The sequence below is a fragment of the Triturus cristatus genome, chromosome 4_2 (genome assembly GCF_964204655.1).
Source record: "Triturus cristatus chromosome 4_2, aTriCri1.1, whole genome shotgun sequence".
Taxonomy (NCBI): Eukaryota; Metazoa; Chordata; class Amphibia; order Caudata; family Salamandridae; genus Triturus; species Triturus cristatus.
The window spans coordinates 884,548,270-884,575,490 of NC_140586.1; the positions used below are offsets into that span (position 1 = coordinate 884,548,270).

The 27,221-nt window shown below is 42.5% G+C and overlaps 1 protein-coding gene across 1 annotated transcript in view; it reads right to left on the bottom strand.

The window, feature by feature from the left end:
* Positions 1-10,766: 10,766 nt before the first annotated feature.
* The window catches only part of LOC146835338 (uncharacterized), a 542,691-nt gene continuing 526,236 nt past the window's right edge, over positions 10,767-27,221 (bottom strand). The window contains exon 5 of the mRNA XM_085602923.1: positions 10,767-11,864. Coding sequence (XP_085459049.1) covers positions 10,901-11,864 — 964 coding nt within the window. The 3' untranslated portion in view covers positions 10,767-10,900. The remainder of the gene's footprint in view (positions 11,865-27,221) is intronic.

A 27,221-nucleotide genomic window follows, 5' to 3' on the forward strand; every position in this document is an offset into this window, starting at 1 on the left:
TGGGACCAGTTTCAGGGCATCACCCTTCATCAGCCAGGCTAGCTTGAATAGAGTGGTGTAGTGAGCACAGACCTACATTTGGGCAAACTCTTTCCACTTAGGGCGACATATGCAAAAGAAACAATTGATGGACGGAATGCTAGACAATGCAAACATTCACCCCTGTCACAAGGCTCTGGGTTAAATCCATTATTCTTTTGCTCCCCACACCACCCCAGATTGGACCCAGCCATATGCAAATCACTCTTGACCCTGTGCCTTGTGGGAACAGTCAAGCCGGAACTGCCAAGCCAGGTCCTCCCTGGACTGGAAACAAGCATCCTGGGACCAGTTTCAGGACATTACCCTTCATCAACCAGGCTAGCTTGAATCCAGTGGTGCAGTGAGCACGGGATCCACGCCTGGGCATTTCCTTCCCACTTAGGACGACATATGCCCAAAAAATAATTGATGGAAGGAATGCTGGACAAAGCAAACATTCACCCCCAGTCACAAGGATCTGGTTTAAATCCATCATTCTTTTGCTCACCACACCAACCCAATTTGGACCCAGCCACATGCAAATCAGTCTTGACCCTGTTCCTTGCGGGAACAGTCTAGCCCGAACTGCCAAGCCAGGGACTCCATGGATCGGAAACAAGCATCCTGGGACTGGTTTCAGGGCTTCACCCTTCATCAGCCAGGCTATCTTGAATCCAGTGGTGTACTGAGCATGGGACCCACGCCTGGGCATACCCTTCCCACTTAGGGAGACATATGCAAAAGAAACAATTGATGGATGGAATGCTGGACAATGCAAACATTCACCCCAGTCATAAGGATCTGGGTTAAATCCAACATTCTTTTGCACACCACATCACCCCAGTTTGAGCCCAGCCATATGAAAATCAGTCTTGGTCCTGTTTGTTGTGGGAACAGTCCAGCCCGAACTGCCAAGCCAGGACCTCCCTGCACCTGAAACAAGCATCCTGGGACCAGTTTCAGGGCATCACCCTTCATCAGCCAGGCTAGCTTGAATCCAGTGGTGTAGTGTTCACGGGACCCACATCTGAGCATACTCTTCCCACTTAGGGCGACATACACAAAAGAAACAATTGATGGATGGAATGTTGGACAATGCAAACATTCAACCCAGTCACAAGGCTCTGGGTTAAATCCATCTTTTTTTTGCTCACCACACACCCCCAGTTTGGACCCAGAGATATGCAAATCAGTCTTGACCCTGTTCCTTGTGGGAACAGTCCAGCCGGAACTGCCAAGCCAGGTCCTCCCTGGACTGGAAACAAGCATCCTGGGATCAGTTTCAGGGCATCACCGTTCATCAGACAGGCTAGCTTGAATCCAGTGATGTAGGGAGCACGGGACCCACGTCTGGGCATACCATTTCCACTTAGGGCAACATATGCCCAAAAAACAATTGATGGATGGAATGCTGGACAATGCAAACATTCAACCCAGTCACAAGGATCTGGGTTAAATCCATCCTTCTTTTGCTCAGCACACCACCCCAGTTTGGACCCAGCCATATGCAAATCAGTCATGACCCTGTTCCTTGTGGGAACAGTCCAGCCCGAACTGTAAAGCCAGGTCCTCCCTGGACCGGAAACAAGCATCCGGGGACCAGTTTCAGGGCATTACCCTTCAACAGCCAGACTAGCTTGAATCCAGTGGTGTAGTGAGCACGGGACCCACGTCTGGGTATATCCTTCCCACTTAGGGCGACATATTCAAAAGAAACAATTGATGGATGGAATGCTAGACAATGCAAACATTCACCCCCAGTCATAATGATCTGGGTTAAATCCATCATTCTTTTGCTCACCACACCACCCCAGTTTGGGCCCAGCCATATGCAAATGTCTTTTCCCTGTTCCTTGTGGGAACAGTCCAGCCCGAACTTTCAAGCCCGGCCCTCCCAGGATTGGAAACAAGCATCCAGCAACTGGTTTCAGGGCATCACCCTCAATCAGCCAGGCTAGCTTGAATCCAGTGGTGTAGTAAGCATGGGACCCACGTCTGAGCATATTCTTCCCACTTAGGGCGACATATGCAAAAGAAAAAATTGATGGACGGAATGCTGGACAATGAAAACATTCACCCCCAGTCACAAGGATCTGGGTTAAATCCATCATTCTTTTGCTCAGCACACCACCCCAGTTTGGACCCAGCCATATGCAAATCAGTCGTGACCCTGTTCCTAGTGGGAACAGTTCAGTTCGAACTGCCAAACCAGATCCTCCCTGGACCAGAAACAAGCATCCTGGGACCGGTTTCAGGGCATCATCCTTCATTAGCCAGGCTAGCTTTAACCTGTGGTGTAATGAGCACGGGACCCAGGTCTGGGCATACCCTTCCAACTTAGGGCGACAAATGCAAAAATAAAAATGGATGGACGGAATGCTGGACAATGCAAACATTCACCCCAGTCACAAGGCTCTGGGTTAAATCCATCATTCTTTTGCTCACCACACCACCCCAGATTGGACCCAGCCATATGCAAATCACTCTTCACCCTGTTCCTTGTGGGAACAGTCCAGCCGGAACTGCCAAGCCAGGACCTCCCTGGACTGGAAACAAGCATCCTGGGACCAGTTTCAGGGCATTACCCTTCATCAGCCAGGCTAGCTTGAATCCAGTGGTGTAGTGAGCACGGGACCCACGCCTGGGCATACACTTCCCACTTAGGGCGACATATGCCCAAAAAATAATTGATGGAGGAATGCTGGACAATGAAAACATTCACCCCCAGTCACAAGGATCTGGGTTAAATCCATCATTCTTTTGCTCAGCACACCAACCCAGTTTGGACCCAGCCATGTGCAAATCAGTCTTGACCCTGTTCCTTGCGGGAACAGTCCAGCCCGAACTGCCAAGCCAGGTCCTCCCTGGATCAGAAACAAGCATCCTGCGACTGGTTTCAGGCCATCACCCTTCATCAGCCAGACTATCTTCAATCCAGCGGTGTAGTGAGCACGGGACCCACGCCTGGGCATACCCTTCCCACTTAGGGTGACATATGCAAAAGAAACAATTGATGGACGGAATGCTGGACAATGCAAACATTCACCCCAGTCATAAGGATCTGGGTTAAATCCAACATTCTTTTTCACCCCACATCACCCCAGTTTGGGCCCAGCCATATGAAAATCAGTCTTGGCCCTGTTTGTTGTGGGAACAGTCCAGCCGGAACTGCCAAGCTAGGACATCCCTGCACCTGAAATAAGCATCCTGGGACCAGTTTCAGGGCATCACCCTTCATCAGCCAGGCTAGCTTGAATCCAGTGGTGTAGTGAGCACGGGACCCACATCCGGGCATACCCTTCCCACTTAGGGTGACATATGCAAAAGAAACAATTGATGGACGGAATGCTGGACAATGCAAACATTCACCCCAGTCACAAGGATCTGGGTTAAATCCATCATTCTTTTGCTCACCACACCACCCCAGTTTTTACCCAGCCATATGCAAATCAGTCTTGACCCTGTTCCTTATGGGAACAGTCCAGCCCGAACTGTAAAGCCAGGTCCTCCCTGGACCAGAAACAAGCATCCTGGGACTAGTATGCCCAGACGCCGGTCCCGTGCTCTCCATGCCACTGGAGTCAAGCTATCCTGGCTGATGAGGGGTAAAACCTCAAAATTGGTCCTAGGATGCTTGTTTCCAGTCCAGGGAGGACCTGGCCTGGCAGTTCAGGCTGGACTGTTACCATTGGGCGCAGGGTCAAGACTGATTTGTATATGGCTGGGTTCAAACTGTAATGGCATGGGGAGCAAAAACACGATGAATTTAGGCCCAGATCTCGGTACTGGGTTGAATGTATGACATTGTTTTGCATTCTGTCCATCAATTGTTCTTTTTGCATGTATCTAATTTGTGGGCTTACAGCTCGCCCATAGGCTTCCCATTTCCTGGCTCTATTGTCGCTCCATTATTAGTTTTCCCCATTTGTCCATGACATGCAGGAGTCATGCCTCTTCCAGTATTTAGCCATCCCTGAAAGCAGCGACCAACTCCTTCTAAACATATGCAGCTGATATTTTAATCCATTGTTTAGGGACTTCTTTCTTATTTTTTAAAATGGGTGACCAGTCCTGCCACATGGTAAACCATTAGAGTGCACGTCAAGAAAAGATGAACTGCTGGGTGCCTGGCAGGAGCTGCCGCTTCCCCTGCCAGTTTGAGATATTTCTGGCCACTTGCTCCGGGGCCCACCGAGGATGCGTTGGCTGCCTTGGCTGGCCCTCGCATGTCCGGCACAGCCCTGAACCCTACACAGCGCTTCTTGGAGCAGAAGAGAAGTTCACGCTGCTTCCCCAGAAAAACTTAACCAAAGGCTGCGCGACCCTATGACGAATGGGTAACCCTGGCATAGGACAGATGTGTTCTGTTTACAAGGCAAACGCTACTGCTTGTTTTGCTTTTTTGTATAGAACTTCCCATGTACGTTTTTCAGCAGGCGCATTGTATTGCAATTGAAACATAATGCATGTTACCATGAGTAATATGTTAGGTTTCGTTTTGCGTGTTACACTAAGCAGTGTGTATTTTTCTCCTGCTTAGCCATGCAGTCACTTGTTACAGCTGCCGCAAGCAGCCGGGTCTTCAGCAAGACACAGTAGACTGAACCCAGTAATTAAAGTGTGCTAAAGCACTGCATGGAAAAGGGGTGTGTTCAAAAGTCACTGAACACCAAGGGCAACAACTTAGAAACAGCAGTGATGGCAGGCAGAATGAAGCCAGACATTGCCACGGGTCCATGGAGGCCATAGATGGAATAGAGATTGGCAACCCTGTAAACTGCGTGGTCTGTTTCCGTTGCCAGTTCCTCTGAATCGTGATAAAATTGTTTGAGCTCTTATGATTTCCTTATCTCGAGCACATCAGATCTTAATGGCTGTGGTCTCACCCGGGTTCTCAGCCTGGATGTTGGTTATGTGGAGCCAGGGAAGCAACTGTTACCTATGGTTTCAATTTTAGTATCACGGACAATGCCCTTGGAACCCCTAGTTTCAGGTATTCAGAAGGCAACATAGCCCTAGAATCCATTTCATTTTGTACTTTCCACTACATTCCATTCCCTTCTGCTGCAAATAGGTTGTGTTGGGGTAAAGGTATGACCATGGTACACATGCCACGCGGACTGGAGTATGTAACGTCACCTCGGCTGCTTCTGAATTTTGTTGAATTAGTATCTGTGTGGAGTGGTTTCTAGTTGACTGGTCTGTGACAACATTCACTTTGGTTTAGTCTAACATCAACGAATCGCTACGTTATTTGACAAAACACTGACTTCCAGATTAACTTCCTCAAATCTCACTCCTGTGGATTTTTCGACTGTGGTTTCTGGGTTTAGTTTTGCTGCTGCTTTTATTGCTGATTCTACTTCTAAGAGGTCTGATGCCTCCTTTCAATGAGACCTTTTTTCGCCCCCCCCCCTTCTGCCCGGTTGCCTCTCCCTCTTGCCTTCTTCAGTCTGTTTCATACCTCGGCCCCTTCCCCATGTCACCTTCCTTTCTGTCCATTCTTTGTCCTTCTGCTCAGTCTTGCCATCTCCCTCGGCCTACCTCTGTCTGCTCCTGATCCCTTTCAAACCGTATTATTTTCTCTCTTTCCTACCCAACCTTGTGCCCTTCCGCATCCTAATCTTACACATAGCCCTGATGTTTCCCCTCTTGAATCAGCTCTTTCCACAGCCTCCTCCCTACCTCAACCCCTTCCCTGTCCCCACCACTTTTATTTTTCATGGTTTCTTGTTTTCTTCATTCCCCATCTGTCTACTCCTGCTCTTCCCTCTCTTTTGCTTTCCTTTATGATTCTCTTTTCCTTCTTTCAGACACTTTACCTCCCACCTCGACGGCTGCGATTTATGCTCCCAGTTCCATCTGTCTCTGCTCCGTCACCACTTTCCATGATGCAGCAGGCGATGCCACCCCTCCCCTTACGCTCACAGACGGCTAGACAACATTAACATTGACCATGCGCATCGCTCTCGTACATTGCCAGCAAGGACCATGCGTGGTTATCTCCATCCTCTATCTTTACTATCTCTGCACATCAGCTCATCATCCATGACATGTTCACTAGGGTGTGGTCAGACCCTGCGTACAGAGTGGCGCTCACACAGCTGGACTTCTCCCAGATTCAGAGCATGCTCTATGGAGCTCCGAACCCCCTCTCATTGCCTACAGTGACTCGGGTGGTATTTCTTGCATGGAGATCGACCATGCGACACGTGCGATTGGGGAATACGCTTACGCAGCAAACTCCACTGTGACTTGGCCCCTGGTTAAGAGAAACAGCATCCCTTAGTGGCTTTCGCCCCTGGGACTGTATTGGTATCACAAGGTTGGGGGATGTCTAGTATGGGACTCATATACAGTTCTTTCACAAACTACAGCAGACATACAACCTCACAAACTCCCAGTTTTACAAATATCTCCAGCTCAGACACACACTTGGTCCCCCTGTCACAGTTCAGTCCGCTGGAAGTCAAATGGCTGATGGGACTCATGGGTTGAGGGGGATCTTACACATCTACCGCACACTCATTATTAATTTACCCTGGAAACTGGACCACCTCAAGAACCGGTGGGAGGAACGGGTGGCCCTAAGGAGGAAGGAGACTGGAGGGACACATTAATGGATCCACGGGACCTTACAACCTTGGCCAAGCTGCACCTCATTCAAACTATCTCTACTCTGTTTATCTCTCCCCGCACTGCCTGCATAGGGCTGGCCTGCGACCCATCCCCACCTCCCTACAATGTGGTAGATGAAACACGATCTAACACCCAGTAAATAAAGTAGAAATAAATATGAACCTTAAGCAAGAATTGGCAAACCCAGTAGGTCTCACCTGTACAGGAGCTATTGGTTTTGCCAAATGTTTCAGCAATGTTGTACACTAGAGTGGCTGCTTTTTAGCATGGCTAAAAGCCAGTAGGGCAAAGGAGAGTGGCGTGGAGTGTCATAAAGTGGTGTATAGTGGAGTGTAAGGGAGCGGTGTGAAGTGGGGTACAGTAGAGTACCTGTGTTCTTTGATTGTTTATGTTTCAGAGTTGGCCTCTATGATCAGATCTTTTGGCTTTTTCACTACTTCTTATGCAGACGACACCCAATTAGTGGTGCCGGCCGCTAACAACACTGAAGTAACCATCTCTCAATTTCGCAACTGCATGAGAGCAGTTAGTGGCTGGGTGGGAAAGCATTGTCTCAAATTAAATGCAGAAAGAACTGAGGTAATAATCCTTTATTCTGGAGCCCGGCATGCTGGCCAGCAGAGATGGAAATCCTCCCTACTCCTGCTCAAAAAGTAAAAAACTTAGGTATAATGATAGACGACAAGCTGAGCTTTAATAAACACATTAGCTCAGATGTCTCGGCCAGTTTAAACACTCTCAGAATCATTAGAAAGATCCTTCCTTTTATCCCGTTGACCACCAGAAAAACGGTTGTTTCTTTATTAATCCTAGCAAAACTGGATAACTGTAATGGTCTTTTCACCAAGCTTCAAAAATAACATATGAAGAAACTTCAGAGTGTACAGACTGTGGCAGCCAGGCTCGGCTTCGACCTGCCTAAATTCCATTCAGTTTCATCCTCCATTAAGGAACTCTATTGACTGACTGTAAATAACTGCATTGAATTCAAGGCATTATGTCTTACCTATAAATCCTTGCATGATCTAGGTCCCAGCTACCTTAAAATATTCCTCTCATTGTACGTACCAAATAGAGATCTTCGATCTAAAAACACCCTGACAGTGTCCTGTATCAGGTTTAAGAAACTTAAATGGGGAGGCAGTTGTTTTACCACTGCAGCCCCGGCCCTATGGAATAGTCTACCAATGAGCATTAAGGAAGCTAACAAAAACCTGGCTTTTTAACCTCTAGGTACCTAGTACCCTCACCTTACCAATGGGTATTCGAGCGCTTTATAAACTTTTTAACATAACATAACATAGAGTTGAGTGGCATGGAGAGAAGTGAAGAGTCATGGAGTAGTGTACAGTATTGTGGGTGAAGTAGGGTGTCAGAGCGGAAGAGTGTAGAGTTGAGAGGCGGAAAATGGAGCATAGTGGCAAAGTAGAATAGAGTGTTGTAGAGTGGAGTGGCATAGAGTATCGTGGAGTGGTGCACAGTGGAGTGACATAGAAGGTGTTGCGTAGAGTGGAGAAGCGTGTTGTAGAGAAGAGTGGTGTACAGCAGTGGTACCAATAACATGGTTGGCTCAAGGTCTCTTTTGAAGTACAAATGCCCAATTTGCAAATCGGTCATTCATTACCGAATCGCAAATTGGGTTTGCGAATCGGTTACTAGAAAGGGTCATGTTTGGGGCATCCCTGCTTAATAGCAACTCGCAGTGGTATGTTTGAATGTTTGCGATCGAAATGCGGTTGCAAAACATTCACATTTTACTGCCAACTCCGGGATGGTGGTAACCCATTTACATGATCGGAACAGGGTCCCAAGGGACCCTTTCCCCTTTGTGAATGTTGGGGAAAATATCTTTTAAAGAACAGGCAGTGGTCTGTGTGACTCTTAAAAAATGAAAAGAAAACTGTTAATTTTACATTTTGAAGCATATCCCGTTTTCCTTTAACCCCTTCGGTGCTCATGACGGAATGGTTCCGTCATGACCCACGGTTGAGCTGTGCTCATGACGGAACCATTCCGTCATGACCACACCCGCGCAAGATTCCGTCAGCACAGCGGCGGAATCTGCGCAGCATCGAAGGGGTTAAGGAAAAAGGGCTGCATTAAAAAAAAAAATTACTTTATTTAAAAGCAATCACAGACATGGTGGTCTGTTGCCCCCAGCAGACTACTCTTTCTGTGATGTTTGCCATTCACATTGGGTTGCAACCCAAAACTTACCTCATTAATATTATTGAGGTTCGTCTATTCGTGACCCACTGGGAATTGCTAAATGTCTTGAACTCACATTTGTACATCGCTGTCTGCAATTACCCAATAGTGAATTGTTTGATTTCGCTATTAGGTAAATGCAAACCCTAGAATACGTACATATTGCGCTAGATGTTTCAACTCCTGTATCTCCTAGACTTTGATTGAATGATGATAGCAATGAGCATCATTTCTTCCACATCAAGGCTCCAGGGGTAAATGTCATGCACAGACTGAATGAATTAACCCAGAGTTCTATAGCCCACATTCTTCTACTTTCACTTCTCTACATTTACTTCTGGCTGCTGACACAGAATCATCAGGCTTGAATAAAATGACCAAACACCACAACCAGCTATGAATATTCTCCAATGAGGGCTTGTCAAATCGATTTGAATGTGCTGCTTTATCACTGATCTCACAAATTAGCTGAAAATTCCTTTGTTAGTCCAAGCATTGTTAATAGTGTTGCTTTTCCAGGTAGTATGAGCAGGTGTCCTTGGATTTTCTTCATTAGAACTCTCTCACAAAATTAAAACCATTGTGCTAGTCTCCCACAAGTTTCCTGGTATTTCATATTTTTTCCTAGATGTAGGGAAACAATCAACAGCAGGGGATAGACGCTTGTATAATTCCCTCCTATTAGTGCAGTCTTTTACCATCTGCTTTCTAACAGCTGGTATTTGAATGTCCCACATAATTGCAATTTTATCATTTTTTATAATTCCTTCATCCAACAATACCTGCACTTTTTTGCTTGGGTGTATGTCCACAGATGGGTCAGTATTATTGTTAATGTACTTAAATTCTAACCAAATTTACTGCATCTCTATGTTTATTTCTATGCGTGTTCAGTGATGGTGTGTGTTTGCTGATGTCTTTGTAGGGTTAAAAATTGACAAAAGCTCTTCACACATTCACTGCAATAATATGGCTTCTCCCTTGTGTGTTTGTTGATGTGTTTGTAGGTTTGATGATCGACTAAAGCTCTGCACACATTCACTGCAGTGATATGGCTTTTCTTCTGTGTGTTCGCTGACGTCTTTGTAGTTCTGGTAATCGACAAAAGCTCTTCAAACATTCAATGCAGTGATATGGCTTTCCCCTGTGTGTGTTCGCTGATGCTGTTTTAGGCCGGATAATTGGCTAAACCTCTTCACACATTCACTGCAGTGATATGGCTTTTCGCCTGTGTGTGTTCGCTGATGTCTTTGTAGTACTGATAATCGACAAAAGCTCTTCACACATTCACTGCAGTGATATGGCTTTTCCCCTGTGTGTGTTCGCTGATGCTGTTTTAGGCCAGATAATTGACTAAACCTTTTCACACATTCACAGCAATGATATGGCTTTTCGCCTGTGTGTGTTCGCTGATGTCTTTGAAGGTCTGATGATCGACTAAAGCTCTTCACACATTCACTGCAATGATATAGGTTTTCCCCTGTATGTGTTCGCTGATGTCTTTGTAGGTCTGATGATCGACTAAAGCTCTTCACACACTCACTGCAATTATATGTTTTTTTCCCAGTGTGCGTTCTCTGATGGTGTTTTAGGCTTGATAAATGTATAAAGATCTTCTCACATTCACTGCACTTAAATGGTTTTTCCCTGGTGTGTGTTCTCCTATGTAGTTTTCGGTCTGATAATCGGTTAAACCTCTTCACACTTTCACTATAATTATATAGTTTTCCCCTGTGTGTTCGCTGACGTCTTTGTAGGTTTGAAAATGGACTAAATCTCTTCACACACTCACTTCTGTGATATAGGTTTTCTCTTGTGTGTGTTTGCTGATGTATTTTTAGGTTTGATAATTGACTAAAGCTCTTCACACATTCACTGCAGTGATATAGGTTTTCTCCTGTGTGCGTTCGCTGATGTCTCTGTAGTACTGATAATCGACAAAAGCTCTTCACACATTCACTGCAGTGATATGGCTTTTCCCCTGTGTGTGTTCGCTGATGCTGTTTTAGGCCAGATATTTGACTAAACCTTTTCACACATTCACTGCAATGATATGGCCTTTCCCCTGTGTGTGTGTTCGCTGATGTCTTTGTAGGTCTGATGATCGACTAAAGCTCTTCACACATTCACTGCAATGATATAGGTTTTCCCCTGTGTGTGTTCGCTGATGCCTTTGTAGGTTTGAAAATTGACTAAATCTCTTCACACACTCACTGCAGTGATACAGGATTTCTTTTGTGTGTGTTTGCTGATGTGTTTTTAGCTTTGATAATTGACTAAAGCTCTTCACACATTCACTGCAGTGATATGGCTTTTCCTCTCTGTGTGTTTGCTGATGCCTTTGTAGTTCTGATAATTGACAAAAGCTCTTCACGCATTCACTGCAGTGATATGGCTTTTCCCCTGTGTGTGTTCGCTGATGCTGTTTTAGGCCGGATAATTGACTAAACCTTTTCACACATTCACTGCAGTGATATGGCTTTTCCCCTGTGTGTGTTCGCTGATGTCTTTGTAGTTCTGATAATCGACGAAAGCTCTTCACACATTCACTGCAGTGAAATGGCTTTTCCCCTGTGTGTGTTCGCTGATGCTGTTTTAGGCCGGATAATTGACTAAACCTCTTCACACATTCACTGCAATGATATGGCCTTTCCCCTGTGTGTGTTCTCTGATGTCTTTGTAGGTCTGATGATCGACTAAAGCTCTTCACACATTCACTGCAATGATACAGGTTTTCCCCTGTGTGTGTTCGCTGATGTCTTTGTAGGTCTGATGATCGACTAAAGCTCTTCACACATTCACTGCAATTATATGGTTTTTCCCCAGTATGTGTTCTCTGATGGCGTTTTATGTCTGATAACTGACTAAAGCTCTTCACAGGTTCACTGAATTTGAATGGCTTTTCCTCCCCTGTGTGTTTTCGCTGATGCTCTTTGAGGAGTGCAGATTGACTAAAGCTCTTTTCACATTCAGTGCATTTGAACAGTTTTTCTCCTCTGTGTATTTGCTGATGGCATTTTAATATTGATGACAAAATAAAGGCCTTGCTGCATGTGTCTGATACTTCTTTCTTGATTAGTGTCTCTGAGCCGGGTATGTATTTGTCTACATCCCATGACTGTTTTTCTTGATGAGCCAAAATCACTGATAAAGCACCTGTATTATTCTCACATTCCCTGTATGTGTGTGGCATTTTGCATTTTTGCTTTCCGATTTAACAAGAAAGTGAAAAGGCCACTAAATACTGGCCACACTCATAATGTGTGTAAGGCTTCTTTGTGGATGATTATGTCTTTAAACTTGATAAAGGCATGGCACGCTTGCAGGTAAAGATCCGTCCTCATTCTGGTCGGTGCAAATTGGGACAGTACTTTGTATTTTAGATAGCATAATGCCTCTTTCCTTTACCCTTCAGTTGTTTGGCTTCACTCCATTGTGCTTTTCTCTGGTTGCTGTGGAATGGCCTGAAAGAGTTTACAATACACATCTAGCACTGAATGGTGGTCTGACATCACTTTTGAAAGGAAAGCAGTGCTGTAATCACATCACACCAATCAAGCGATTATAGCTGGTATAGGACATGTTTACCCAGGAAGTGGATTATCAGTGTTGTTGTCATTTTTTAAAGGTCATTTCTTAGTTTTGTGGCGTGGAGGTGCAGATCTCAGACTCGTAGAATCATTGAATTGCCCTCGATGCTTCTTACAGAATCTGTCAGTTTATGTTCTGGTTTGTCTGTCTCTGACTGCGCTTATGTTTTCCTGAATACTGGAGCTCAATATTTTGGACTGCGTTTTTGCAGAATTACAGGATTATCTTCATTGTTCTTAAACATTTTGTACATTCAAGGATTGTTTTCTGTGGGATGTAAAGAGATTTAAAATTACTTACATGGAAACATTATGGAATGTGCATACACAATTCTTTTTAAATTAAACATCATTTTAATTTAATTTTAATACACAACAAAAACAGAATCAAACTGAGTAGACAGAGGGAATACATGGGTGTAAAGGAACTAATAAGGTATAAGGATCATGGCTAATTCACAACGTCACTTGATGTAAACATCACAGCTGTCATTGATAATGTATTGTATGGTAATTGCATTTGTATAGCGCTTACTACCCCTGACGAGGCATCAAAGTGCTCTTCGGCGAGTAGCATGCTACTCCGGGACCCATAGAGGATTAGTGTTGAATTAGTATAGTGAAACATGCAAGTACATTTTAAGTGGTGGATATGTTAGTCAGATATTTGGATTTGGAAGGATAGTAGAAGAATAGAAGAGGAAAAAAGGTTTGTATTTATATATCGCTTCTTACCCCTGATGGGGTGTTGAAGCGATTTTTGTTTTTTTGGTGAGTAGCACGCTACTCCGGAAACCCATAAAGGATTAGTGGTGAATTAGCATGGTGAAATATGAAAGTAATTTGAGTGGTGGATATTAGTTAGTTATTTGGAGTGAGACGGATAGTGGAGGGATGGAAGGGAAAGAAAGGTTTGCATTCATATAGCGCCTGTTACCCCTGATTGGGTGTTGAAGCGCTATTCTGGCAAGTAGCAGGCTACTCCGGAACCCATAAAGGATCAGTGTTGAAAATTATTATAGTGAAATATGAAGTAGTTTGAGTGGTGGATATGTTAGTCAGTTATTTGGATTGAGAAGGGTAGGGGAGGGGTAAAAAAGGGAACAAGCATTGGCATAGCCAATAGGTCTCGCCTTTGGGACCTTATAAGTATTTAGTTATGCAGCACAATATCCTTACTGCAACAACATTAACTGTTGCATGGCTAAACACTTATAAGGTCCCAAAGACGAGACCTATTGGCTATGCAACCGGGCCTGGCTCAGTCATTTGTCCTGATTGGGCCTAGTCCTCGTCAGATATGTTCAGCGCCCATTACAAAGAATGGACGTTTGATCCGCAGGTCTGTGCGCAGATTGGGCACAGATAGGGAGTTTGCGGCGAGTGTTTACACTGCACTTCAGGGTGCAGTAATGCCTCTTGTCTTAAGCAGCCCGTCCTGGGAGCGCAGGAGCTTGTCCTCAGGGTGCCACTATGCCGCACATAAGACAAGGCCTGGATTGACTGAGGGTGGTGTCCGCTCGTGCGGAGTTGTGCATTGTGCACCTGCGCCTTTTTCATGGAAGGAAAACAGCTACAGTGCTCTGCGTCATACAAGCGCCCGCGGAAAACATTACTAAAAAACTCACCAGAGTTACGGCCATGTAAGAATCATGCAAAAAATACTTGTGGAAATGCCGTTTTATTTGTATACTGCATAAGGTCGGTTACAACTTTAACACCCTGTAATGGAAAATAATGTGCGAAAAGTCTTTTGCGGGCATTTTTTTCGGATGTCATTCCCATTCACCGCGCTGTTCTGTGCATACAGATTCCTACAGGGGCTGAGTCATTAAAATGTGCGCGGGCGCACAGCTCTGCACACGGTTTTAAAGCACCGCTCTGTCTAAAACACGTACTCCTACCTAAATCACAATGTAGCACAGGAAGGCAACCACTGGTCCCTGCTATGCTATCTGCAATTCCGCACTAACTCTGAGAATTTCTGGGCTAAGTGCATGCGCTTTAGGCAGTGGACAGTCTAAACAATAGGTGAAATAGTTGGAAAACGTAGCACTGTTTGCACAATATTTTACAATTACCACACACTCAAAAGTATGTCCTCTGGGTTTGTGTAGCAGGCGGAAAGTATTCAGGGATGGTGGTAAGAATGCAAAACACTGGGTAATCGAAGTGTGCCAATAAACTACGAACAAGCAGGAGATTAACCCACTGGACTAAAGTTAAAAGAAATACGTGCAAGCATTGGCCACGCGGCAAAGCGAAAATGATCGCAGGGATGCGCTCTGTGGTGGGGGAGGGGCAGAGGGAATGAGGGTACAAGGGCGCTAGGAAGACGTGGTGATGCACTGAAAAACACAACTCATCCATGCAACACGTCAAGCCCACTGCCCACAGGACCTGTGCCGGGCTCATGGTAGTGTAGTGCAGGGAAGTCGATAGAAGCGATGAGGAAGGAGGCTCAGGAGTGACTTGAGGGTGAACATGGAACAAACAGAGAGATTGTAGAATCTGACGAGAAGGGCGGGGGGAGAAAGGAGGGGGTAGTGAGGGGGTAGTGCAAGCAGAGGTGACAAGAAGGGCGGGGGGAGAATGGAGGGGGTAGTGCAAGCAGAGGAGCCTGAATAAAGCTGACGAGGAGGGAGGGGGAGTGCGAGCAGAGGAGCCATTAGAACAAGGCTTAATGAGATAAGAAAGGCAGATGGCGGCTGTGCGCGTTCACGCGCACATGCACGGAAGCTTTAGGCCAGGAAAAGCTTGTGGGTAGCACTTTGAAAAGCCCCTTACTAAAAGTCAAGCAAGCAGCGCATGCGCTGCTCTAGGCTCGACCTAAAAAGGTTTGCATTTATATAGCGTTTGTAACCCGGTGAGGTGTTGAAACGATTTTTTGGCGAGTAGAACGCTACTCTGGAACCCATAAAGGATTAGTTATGAATTAGTATAGTGGAATATGGAATTAGAGAAGTGAACATGTTAGTCTGTTATTTTGATTGAAAAGGATAGTGGAGGGATAGAAGAGTGAAGAATTTCTTTTTTTAGGTCATAGCAGTAGGAAGAGGATTTTGGATGAGTAAAAAGGGTTTTTAGAGGGGCAGAGTCAGAGGGAAGAGTTTAGAAAGGTTTGTTTTGGGGGATCGGTATAGTAAAAGAGGTGACAGATGATGCAAAGAGGGGTAGAGTAGGAGAGAGTCAAGAAAGGTTTATTTTGGAGAACATAGTAGTGGTATGGGGTTTGGGATAAATGAGACAGTGGGTGTAGAGGATATAATGATAGATGTATTGGGTGAGAGATAGGGTTGTGCATTAGAAAAGCTAAATTATAAGAAAGTGATAAATATATAGATCCATAAGTACATTGAAAGTATATAGATGCATAAAGGAGGTAAGTTTATGCAGATTAAAGATTTTGATAGAGGTACAGGATGAGAAATAGGGTAGTGCATTGGATACACTTTTTCCGGACACACAGATCCAAGTACATGGAGGCACATAGATGCACAAAGGAAGCAAGCACATGTAGACCAAAGATGATTTTTTTTTTGGGGTGGGGGGGGTCGTAACAACATAATTATTCTACATGTTTATACAAAGCAATACACAAAGATAGGTACATATCTATAGTGGAAAAAAAATGCTTATATACTGAGGCACACATACATAGGGTGGGTATTTATGAGTGGGAGATTGGGCAGCATTTCTGGCCCAGGTCCCGACCAGTCTCGAACAGGCTCAAACAGGCACTCACTCTTGTCCTCTATACCCTTAGCCTCGACGCCCGGGCTTAGACGCCCTAAGCCTCGGAATGTTATAGCCCTAGTAATCAGGTGACCCCTTCAGTCAATGGGAACCCTAGCCCTAACCCTATCCAATCACAACACTAGCCCTACAATCTAGAAACAATAGGGGACCAGGACTTTACAGCCAATCTCAGCCCTAGTCCAAGCACACAATAACTTTCAAATACCCTGATCTCTATGTCCAATAGAGGCCCTAGCCTTACCAGTAGTCCCAACTCAAGTCCAAGCAAGCAATGGCACAGGAAGCCCTAGTCCCTACTTCCAATAGAAAGCCTAACCCTACTCTTAGTACCACACCTAGTCCAGCAACCAATCACACCAGAAGCCCCAATCGCTACTTCCAATTAAAGGCATAACCCTAGCCCTAGTCCCACCCTACATTGAGGGATCTGATTGGTTTCTGGGTCTGTGCTTCAATCAAATACCCAGCCAATGAGGACACTAACCCTAATCCAATAGAAACATCAGATACAACCACCAATCAGTGTATACATTTACCTACCACTAGCAGACTATATAAAGTCCCAGCAACCTCAGACAAGGTTTGCTGGTCAGGGAAATCCACACTGGACAGTATATGATCAGACTGTCATAACATTATACACTTACATCTTACATGTTGATAATGTCATAGCCTTAAATGCATAATGTATCACATGTAAGTGTTACACATAACATATGAAAACAGGAATATCGTAAGTGTCATAGATACACAACATCAGCCTACATCATTTGTCTAGATTGTTGGGTACAGATTGAAGTAGCAAATGAAAATGTATAATTTTATTTCTTAGGAGCTATATTAAATAGGTTTGAGATAAAGGAGAACACTTTATCCAAAAAGGGGCCTACTGATTTGCAGCTGAAAATGAGGTGAGCAAGATCTCTGTTTTCTTCATTGTAGTTCCAACAGACAGGGTTCTCTAAAAAGTTTAGTGTGTGCAGGGGAGAAGGTTTCCCAAAAACTTTGTGAATTAGCAAGAATTTCGTTTGAGATAGTGCTGATGAGATCTTATGTGAGGTGACAGATTTCCATATGTTGTCTAGTCGGTCTCAGATGTGGGTGTAAAAGAATGAGTATCCCAGTATTGTGTTGTTCTTGTATTTATTCTCAACTCCTTGGGTTGCATTAAGTGATATAATTTGGACACCTGATGGCCTAGTATGTTAAATTTATGAAGGAGTGTTGGCAGGGACGGTTCTCTATAATGATGTTTAGATTTGGTAATAACTGTCTTTAGTTTAAAAAAAATTATACAATTCTTGATCTATCTGGTATTGGGTTTGTTAGTTCGAGAAGGTTAGAGAAGAGTTTCTGGATCCTAGTTGTTGAGGAAAGAAGATGCCTCTGGTGATCCATGATTCCAAGTGTAGAGTCCGGCCATCATTTGTGATGTTCAGGTTGTGCCAGAGAGAGGCTAAATAGGAGAATTTCATCTGGGAAGGTAGTTTTTTATCAAAGGTTAATAGGGCATTACTAGTATTTTTTAGAATGTATTTAGAAGTGGTGATATGCTTGCAGTAGTTGTTAAATAGAGTAACAGGGTCTAGTTTATGCAATTGGTTTCTTTCAACCTCTAGCCACATGGGGTATAGTTTTCAGGTACTTGGAACCAGGAGGTACCTTGTTTATCAGCTGTCTGGCAATCTCTAAAATTGGCTAAGTTGATGCCACCTAGAAATTTGGATGAATGGGTAAGAAGGTGCCTTCAAGGGATTTATTTAATGAAAGTAGAAAACTTTTTGATATTAATCAATGGTAGGTTAGTAATATCCCTACAGTCTTAGTCGCTGTTATTTATATAATTTTAGAACAACTTAATTTCTCAAAATGTTCGTTAGATAAATGAAAGCATGTCAATGCAAATTGGTCTTAACTAAGCTACGGAGGAGAGAAAAACTGAACAAAATAATCAGAAGAAAGGTGTGTATTAAAAATTCTATTTTATAATCAAAATTCAAAAGGGTACTTTACATAGCAGCAATTGATCATGAAGTGAAAGAAAATAATTGAATCATTCAAGTCTTCACATTGATAATTGGTCAAACACTTTTTCACAAAATCATAGACAGTTGATTCATTGGAAAACAGTGTGAAGTCGACGTTTCGGTCTTTACAGTTTCTTTGATAAGACCATCCTCAGGACTAAATGATTTAAAATGTTGACCCCTGGTAACAAAACAATAATGAAATAAAGTCACAAATAATGAAAAATCAAAGTAAAAAATTAACACCTTTATCAACAATACTCTTCCTCCAAAAAGTATGTATCTACAAATCTTCATTTTTTGTAACATTCCTGTACATATGATATGTAAAACGGAGAATTTATTAGTCAAGCTATATGAATAACCAGTCAATGTTATATAAAGTCAATCCATACCAAACAATTGTACATTGGTTAGCCATTTATTTATAGACGGGAGCTTCTATTCAATCATAGTGCATTTCGCGTTTCAAGATAATCAAATTAGTGACCATAAAGCATGTTGTTGAAGTCCTATATTCGGTCTAACACTAATTATTGTTAGAGATAATATATATTAAAGAGTTTCTGTTCTTGTTAATCTTTTCAGTACGTTCTCTGTATTTCTTTTTTATCTTTTTTAAACTCGTCTCGTTTTGAGTAATTAAAGTATTAACAATCTAAGGTGTAGGGAGGATAACATCACCTGAATTAGCAAGATTCATATCTTTCATGTGGAATGTATCTTAGTATCTAAATAGTGATCATTAGTCAACTATTATGGCATTAGTCTAAGACAGGAGATGGAAACATCAATGGTTCTGCTGCTTTATATGACAAAAAGATACTAAGAGCGTTGTCAAAAAGATCAGTTACTGCTACAATATTAGTGCTGAACATTACTTGTTATCAGGTATATTTAATTAACCATTGTTAAAAGGAGGATATCCTTGGTATTAATGATATGAAGTTAAGACATACCTTGCGAAACTCAAAGCTCGTGGATACCCATCTAAATTACTGAAAAAATCCATGAAACGTGCATGGTACAATGATAGAGACGCATTGCTGCGTGTTAAAGATCGACCAACCAATTCACAATTAATATGTGTATCTACATTTGGAACCCACTCAAACGCAATTAAAAAAATTGTAAATAGACACTGGAACCTTTTGAAAAGCATACCTATATTTTTTCAAAAACCAATGTTTGCGTTCAAAAGAGGAACCAATCTACAGGATAGATTGGTCAGAGCCTATGATGATAATCACAAAGATCTTATAGACAATATGCGCCAACTTTCCCCGATCATTGGCCATTACAAATGTAACATGTGTTTGGCGTGCAACACCACACAAACCACCAAAACATGTATGATCAACAACATTACCATCAATCTCAAATCTTTTTCGAATTGCAACACACCCAATGTGGTGTATTGTATACAATGTCCCTGTAATTTGCATTACATAGGTAAAACGATACAACCGGTTAAAAAAAGAATTTTGCAACATCAGTCCCGTATCAGATGTTCTACAGACAATGCTCCTCTGGTAGAACATTACCGCAAACAGGGTCACTCTGAAAAAGAAATGCGCTGGTGGGTACTTGAAGTAATTAAACCAACAAAAAGACAGACCAATGTTGACCACTTATTAACTATCAAAGAGGGTAAACTAATCTGTCTAACTGACGTAGTAAGTCATGGTTTGAATTCGGCAACTGAATGGCACACTTTAGCTTGTCTAGCCTAATTCCCCAATGATCTTCATCTGCATTATCGATGTTCTGTAAGGATATTTTAACGAATGTCAATTAAATATATCTGTACCAGTTTAAACATTGTTATACAATTTAGATTTGTATAGGCAGGTTATCATGATTTAAGATAAATTGGCATTCTTAATCCATTGTAACAAGAAATGCTCTGACAACTATCTTAATGTGTATACACAATCCTGGTATATGACGAATCACAGGGCGATAATATTTTCAGTACTAACATGATTCTTTATTTTAAAATCTTGAGCGATCACTTTTTGATATGTGATTATATTTGTAAATAACGATCTTACAGCCTTCCACTATTAGCTGTCATTAAATCGATTATTAACTACTCAGACAATCTAATTCGTTATATAAAAAATGCTGATCTTGTATAATATGACACTTAAGCCGATATTACTACTCCCTACAAAGATGGCCGCTGAATATTTAGACATCTTTTACCTTGCCATTCCCAAGAAGCAATCCCCTATGATGTATATAACAACTTTCCCATCTAAAGATGGCACCCAACAAGTAATTCTCGGACTTTTCAGTCCGCTTTCTATTTCTCAGCCAATCACTTTAAATACCGCGAACATCCAAACGCCTAGCTTCGCTCGCTGCGTACACGACTTGACGTGCTTAATTTTCCGCTTTAGACGCCAGGTATGTTCAAAGCACCCTCTGAATATTTCCAAACGGTATGTGACTAGGGTATTGCGAATTTACAACTGCCTTTTGAATGTTTACATTTTAGATTAAATTGAGAGCGTCTACACCTATATCGAAATCTGAGACGATTGAATTTTTCATAAATGAGGTATGTTCAAAACGCCCTTTAAATTCTCTGGAGAAATATACCAACGTTTAACAACAAATTTATTCTAGTTTATCGATTACTTCCCAGATTTACTTGAAACTCCACACAACGTTACTCACATGAGAAACGATTGACTCCTCATTTGAAAACTAACGAAAGACTCGCCTATACGGCTTTTTGATTATTCCCATTGGCTAAAGAAATTAGTAAGCCACGCAAGGTATGTCTTAACTTCATATCATTAATACCAAGGATATCCTCCTTTTAACAATGGTTAATTAAATATACCTGATAACAAGTAATGTTCAGCACTAATATTGTAGCAGTAACTGATCTTTTTGACAACGCTCTTAGTATCTTTTTGTCATATAAAGCAGCAGAACCATTGATGTTTCCATCTCCTGTCTTGACTAATGCCATAATAGTTGACTAATGATCACTATTTAGATACTAAGATACATTCCACATGAAAGATATGAATCTTGCTAATTCAGGTGATGTTATCCTCCCTACACCTTAGATTGTTAATACTTTAATTACTCAAAACGAGACGAGTTTAAAAAAGATAAAAAAGAAATACAGAGAACGTACTGAAAAGATTAACAAGAACAGAAACTCTTTAATATATATTATCTCTAACAATAATTAGTGTTAGACCGAATATAGGACTTCAACAACATGCTTTATGGTCACTAATTTGATTATCTTGAAACGCGAAATGCACTATGATTGAATAGAAGCTCCCGTCTATAAATAAATGGCTAACCAATGTACAATTGTTTGGTATGGATTGACTTTATATAACATTGACTGGTTATTCATATAGCTTGACTAATAAATTCTCCGTTTTACATATCATATGTACAGGAATGTTACAAAAAATGAAGATTTGTAGATACATACTTTTTGGAGGAAGAGTATTGTTGATAAAGGTGTTAATTTTTTACTTTGATTTTTCATTATTTGTGACTTTATTTCATTATTGTTTTGTTACCAGGGGTCAACATTTTAAATCATTTAGTCCTGAGGATGGTCTTATCAAAGAAACTGTAAAGACCGAAACGTCGACTTCACACTGTTTTCCAATGAATCAACTGTCTATGATTTTGTGAAAAAGTGTTTGACCAATTATCAATGTGAAGACTTGAATGATTCAATTATTTTCTTTCACTTCATGATCAATTGCTGCTATGTAAAGTACCCTTTTGAATTTTGATTATAAAATTGAATTTTTAATACACACCTTTCTTCTGATTATTTTGTTCAGTTTTTCTCTCCTCCGTAGCTTAGTTAAGACCAATTTGCATTGACATGCTTTCATTTATCTAACGAACATTTTGAGAAATTAAGTTGTTCTAAAATTATATAAATAACAGCGACTAAGACTGTAGGGATATTACTAACCTACCATTGATTAATATCAAAAAGTTTTCTACTTTCATTAAATAAATCCCTTGAAGGCACCTTCTTACCCATTCATCTATATTTGCCCAAGCCCTCAAGGGTATATTGGGTTGTCCATTACACGTACTCTACCTAGAAATTTGGGCAGGCAGAGTTTTTTCAGGGATATTCTAGCTTTTTTACCTTGCCAAATAAATTGTGCTATTAATTTCTCTAATTTATGATGGAAATTATCTGTGAGTAGTAGAGGGAGCATGTTAATTAAATAATTAATTATTGGCTTCATTTCTGAAGAGTGAGATTTTCATTATGTTTTATAGTGTTTCACAACTTTCCTGTGGAAGTTGATTCGTGTTATATTCGGGTTGCTATATAAAGCCATAATCATTGTTATAAATTCCTCTCCTAAGTTGAAGGCTTTAAGGGATTTCCTCTAGAAATATTCAGGATACTCTATCAAACGTTTTTTCAGCATCAAGTGCAATGGCTATAGAGGGCGATGTGGGGGTGTTATCATTGGACATATAATTTTTTTTTTTAAATCCGACTTTGGTATTACTAATTAACTGCAGTAGATAAAGGTTTAGGCGCTTGGCTACTATTTTTGCATATATTTTGCAATCTAGGTTTATCAGGGAAATGGGTCTGTAATTTTCGGGAAGTGTAAGGGCCTTAACTTCTTTGCGTATCTCTATTATGTTCGCTTCCGCCGTGGTACCGGTGACAGTTCCAGAATTTGCAAAGTGGTAAAATAGATGTAAAATAGTTGTTTGAAGTGACTGGGTGAATGTTTTGTAAATTGTGGCTGTAAAGCGGTCTAGGCCAGGAGCCTTCTTTTCATTGAGTATACCAATTCCTTTAGCGATTTCAGTTAGAGAGATTGGTTCTGATAGGGTCATTTTATTTTATTAGGATAAACGAGTTATATGTCGCTTGTTTAGGTATTTCCTACATTGCTCCTGTGTAGTTACTTGTTCTTGAGAATATAACATCTCATTAAGTTTTCTAAAGGTGTCTAGGATTTTCTTCAGATCTCATTTTTGCTATCTTTGATTACCATTATCTTTCTATGGTTCTATTTGTGTTTAATGTATGAGGCCAACATTTTGCCTGCTTTATTGGCTTTGCAAAGTTTGAGGCCATTAAATGTATTAATCCACAGCATTTTCACTAAGAGTTTTGTTGTAATCATGAGTAGGGAGAGAGTAGTTTTATGTAGATTTTTAATGTTTGTTAATTCAAGCTGCTTGAATTCTTGTGCGGTGTTCTTTGTTTTGATGATTTTTGCTTTCCTATCGATGAGGGGGATTCTTAGTGTAGCTTTGAGAGCATGCAATAAAGTTTGTATGTTTATATACATTGAGGTGTTATCAACAATGACATTTGATACAGTTTCTTCAAATTTCTTAATGTTGTCTGGATTTGCTATATTATCGTTATTGAAATGCCTTATCCTAGTTGGGGTTTTAGGGTTCGTTCCGGCTAAAAGTGAATTAATGCAAGAATGGTCAGAGATTAGTCTTGACAATATATTTGTTTGGTTTATTAGATGGGTGTGCGACCCGGAAATGCGGATGTGTTTGATTCTAGTTTAGGAGTTGTATGGAGCAGAAAAGAAAGTGTAATATCTGGAATCAGGATGTTGTAACCGCCAGGTGTCTTTCAAGAACATATTTAGAGCATATTTCCTTTAGGATTTTGTGGGATTTAGGTGGATGGTAATTACAGGTGTATTGGTGATCAAGGGTCGTGTCTAGTGGGAGACTGAAGTCGCCACCTAAAATTTCATTTGAGAGTACATGACTAATCTTGTCTGTTATTTTATTCCTGAAGGAGGTATCATATTTGTGGGATATACATATATATATATATATATATTCATTGAAAAAGCCATAAGTTTCAGGGACGTTACAGACGTTTCTCTCGTACAAAACCATAGAAATTCCCTCGTTATAGTTAGTTCAGCTAACTATAACTCGAGCACCCGCAATGCACTTCTGATGACGTCACATATTACATCATTCATGACATGGTCAGTGACATCACTGATGACATCATCCAGTGACTGTTTGTTTCTGTAAAGTTTAAATATGTTCTATGTATATATATGCCAAGGTGTATTGAAGAATGAGTGGGTGTATAAGTGTGTGGATGGAAGATTTTGTAGGTGCGTGACTGACTGTATAAGTGAGTGATTAAACGTCTTACTGAATATCTTACTGAATGCATGGGTTAGTGACTAAAATTTGTGAATGTCTGTATCAGTCTGTCTGTTGTGTAAGCTGCTGCATGGGTTGGTCAGTAGCTATATGGGCTATTGCTTGGTTGCCTGAGTATTTGTATGGGTGCCTGAGTGTGTGTGTGTGTGTGTGTGGATGGGAGGTGTGTGACTGTGCATAGATGTGTGACTGGTTGATTCACTGGGTGTATGGGTTCAAGAGTGCATGTGCAAGCAGCTGTATGGGTGTGGGTGAGTGTGTGTATGGGTGTGCTGGTGAGAGAATGGATGTCTCAGCGGTACATGCCCAAGTAACTACATATGTAAAATGCAGTGTATGTGAGAGTTGGAGTATATAAATGACTATACGTGAGAGTTAGTGATTGTGAGAGTGGCTGTATGGAGTGTGTACTTGTATCAGTGATTGTAGAAGAGAGTAAGTCTGCGTTTGTTTCTGTTTGAATAAGTGATGTGGTGTGTGTATAGCTGTATAGGTCAGTAAATGGAAGTGTGATGGATTAGGTGTGTGAGTAACTCCATGGATGAGTGGTGGTGTGTGAGTGTCTGTATAGGTATACAAGTGCTTATGATAGTGTTGTATTGATGAGCGACTGCATGTATGAGTGACTGTATGGATGAATGAGTGGACGTGTGTGTAGACCTAGGAACCAGTGAGTGCGTATGTAGTAACCGGTATTGGTGTGTTGATGGTTTCGAAAATGGTAGTCTGTATTTTACAGGGGCACAGAAAACGTAAGAGAAAGGATAACAGCAAAGTCTGTGTCCCGCAATCAAAAGAACTGACACCATTACAGAATGCCCCACTTGATCTGTCACAACAAATAACAGGTGATAACAGTGTATCAGTTATTAACTTATCAATCAATCAATCATGGGCTTGTTAAGCGCGACTACTCCTCCGAGAGGTTCTCAAGGCGCGGGGGAGGGGGGTTGCAGGTTCCAGTCCATCAAGGAGAGTGTCTGTCGAAGAGCCAGGTTTTGAGGTTTCTCGTGAGGATGGGGAGTGATGTTGCCTGCATGAGGTGGAGTGGTAGGGCGTTCCATGCACTGGCCGCAAGGAAGGAGAAGGAGAAGGAGCGCCCTCCTGATCTGGTCTTTCTGGCGTGGGGAAGCACGGCGTAGGGGAGCTGGGCTGATCGTAGGGTTCTTTGGGGTGCGTGGAAGTTGATTCTGCTGTTGAGGTATGTTGGTCCGTTGACGTGGAGGGCTTTGTGTGTGTGGGTGGGTGAGAATCTTAAAGGTGATTCTTGCCTCGATGGGGAGCCAGTGGAGTGTGCGCAGGTGTTGGGAGATGTGGCAGTGTCGTGGTAAGTTGAGGACCAGTCTTTGCGGTGGCGTTCTGGATTTTTTGTAGCTTGCGGTGAGGTTTTTGTTTATTCCGGCGTAGAGTGCGTTGCGGTAGTCGAGTCTGCTGGTGACGAGGGCGAAGGTTTTTCTGTGCTCAAGGGGGATCCATTTGAAGGTCTTACGTAGGAGGTGGAGGATGTGAAGGAGTTGATCTGGCGGTCCATTTTGAGCTCGGAATCTAGGATGATTCCAAGGTTGCGTGCGTGGTCCATGGGGGCGGGTGGACTGCCGAGGGAGTTAGGCCATCAGGTGTCGTTCCAGGCGTCGGGGTGTGGGCCCATTATGAGTACTTCTGTTTTGTCGGTGTTGAGTTGTAAGCAGCTGCTTTTCATTCATTTGGCGAGGGCTTCCATGCCTTCTTGGGAGTTGTGTTTGGCTGCGTTGGCTTCGTTGGACAGGGAGATGATGAGCTGGGTGTTGTCTGCATATGAAACAATGTTGAGTCCATAGGTTCTGACGATTGGGGTGAAGGGAGCCATGTAGACGTTGAACAGCGTTGGGCCCAGGGAGAACCCCTGTGGGACTCTGCAGGTGGTTGGTGTAGGGTCCGAGAGAAAAGGGGGGAGTCTGACCCACTGCGTTCTGCCGGAGAGGAAGGAGTAGTTTCAGTCGAGGGCCTTGTCCCGGATACCTGCTTCGTGGAGTCTGCATGTTAGGGTGCAGTGGGATACCGTGTCGACGGCCGCTGAGAGGTCAAGGAGGATGAGGGCTACTGTTTCTCCTTGGTCCCATAGGGAGCGGATGTCATCTGTTGCGGCAAGGAGGGTGGTTTCTGTGCTGTGGTTTTTTCTGAAGCCAGATTGTGATGGGTCAAGGATGTTGTGTTCTTCGATGAAGGTGGCTGTTGATGGCGTTTTCGATGACTTACGCTGGGAACAGGAGCAGGGAGATGGGTCTGTAGTTTTTGAGGTTGGTGGGGTCCGCAGATGGATTCTTTAGGAGGGGGTTGATCTCGGCGTGTTTCCAGTCGTCGGGGAAGGAGGCGTTCGCCAGGGAGCGGTTGACGGTGTGGTGAAGCATGGGTGCGATGGTGTTGGTGGTTCTGTTGAAGATGTGGTGTCGCGGAAGTTGAATTTTTTGTATTATTCGGTTTTAATCAATTATCTGTAATATCATGAATTGTTCTCTGATAAGTTTACATATATAGACAATGAATGGATGATACGTCCGTGGGTGGTAATGGCGCTACCTCTTTCCGGTATCCGGTAAATGAGTGTATCTATCTGTAGGTGCTCAAGGGGAGAGGAGTAACCCACCCCTCCCAATTCGTAATCCCTAGTTATCACACAACATAGATTCCGTACCAGAGCGCACACACACAATAATTGTCATACAACACTATGATACAGGACAGATTTGTTACTAGTTTGCACTTTAATTTTCTTGCTTCCGTTGGTCCAGCCAACACATGTTTCGTCGCC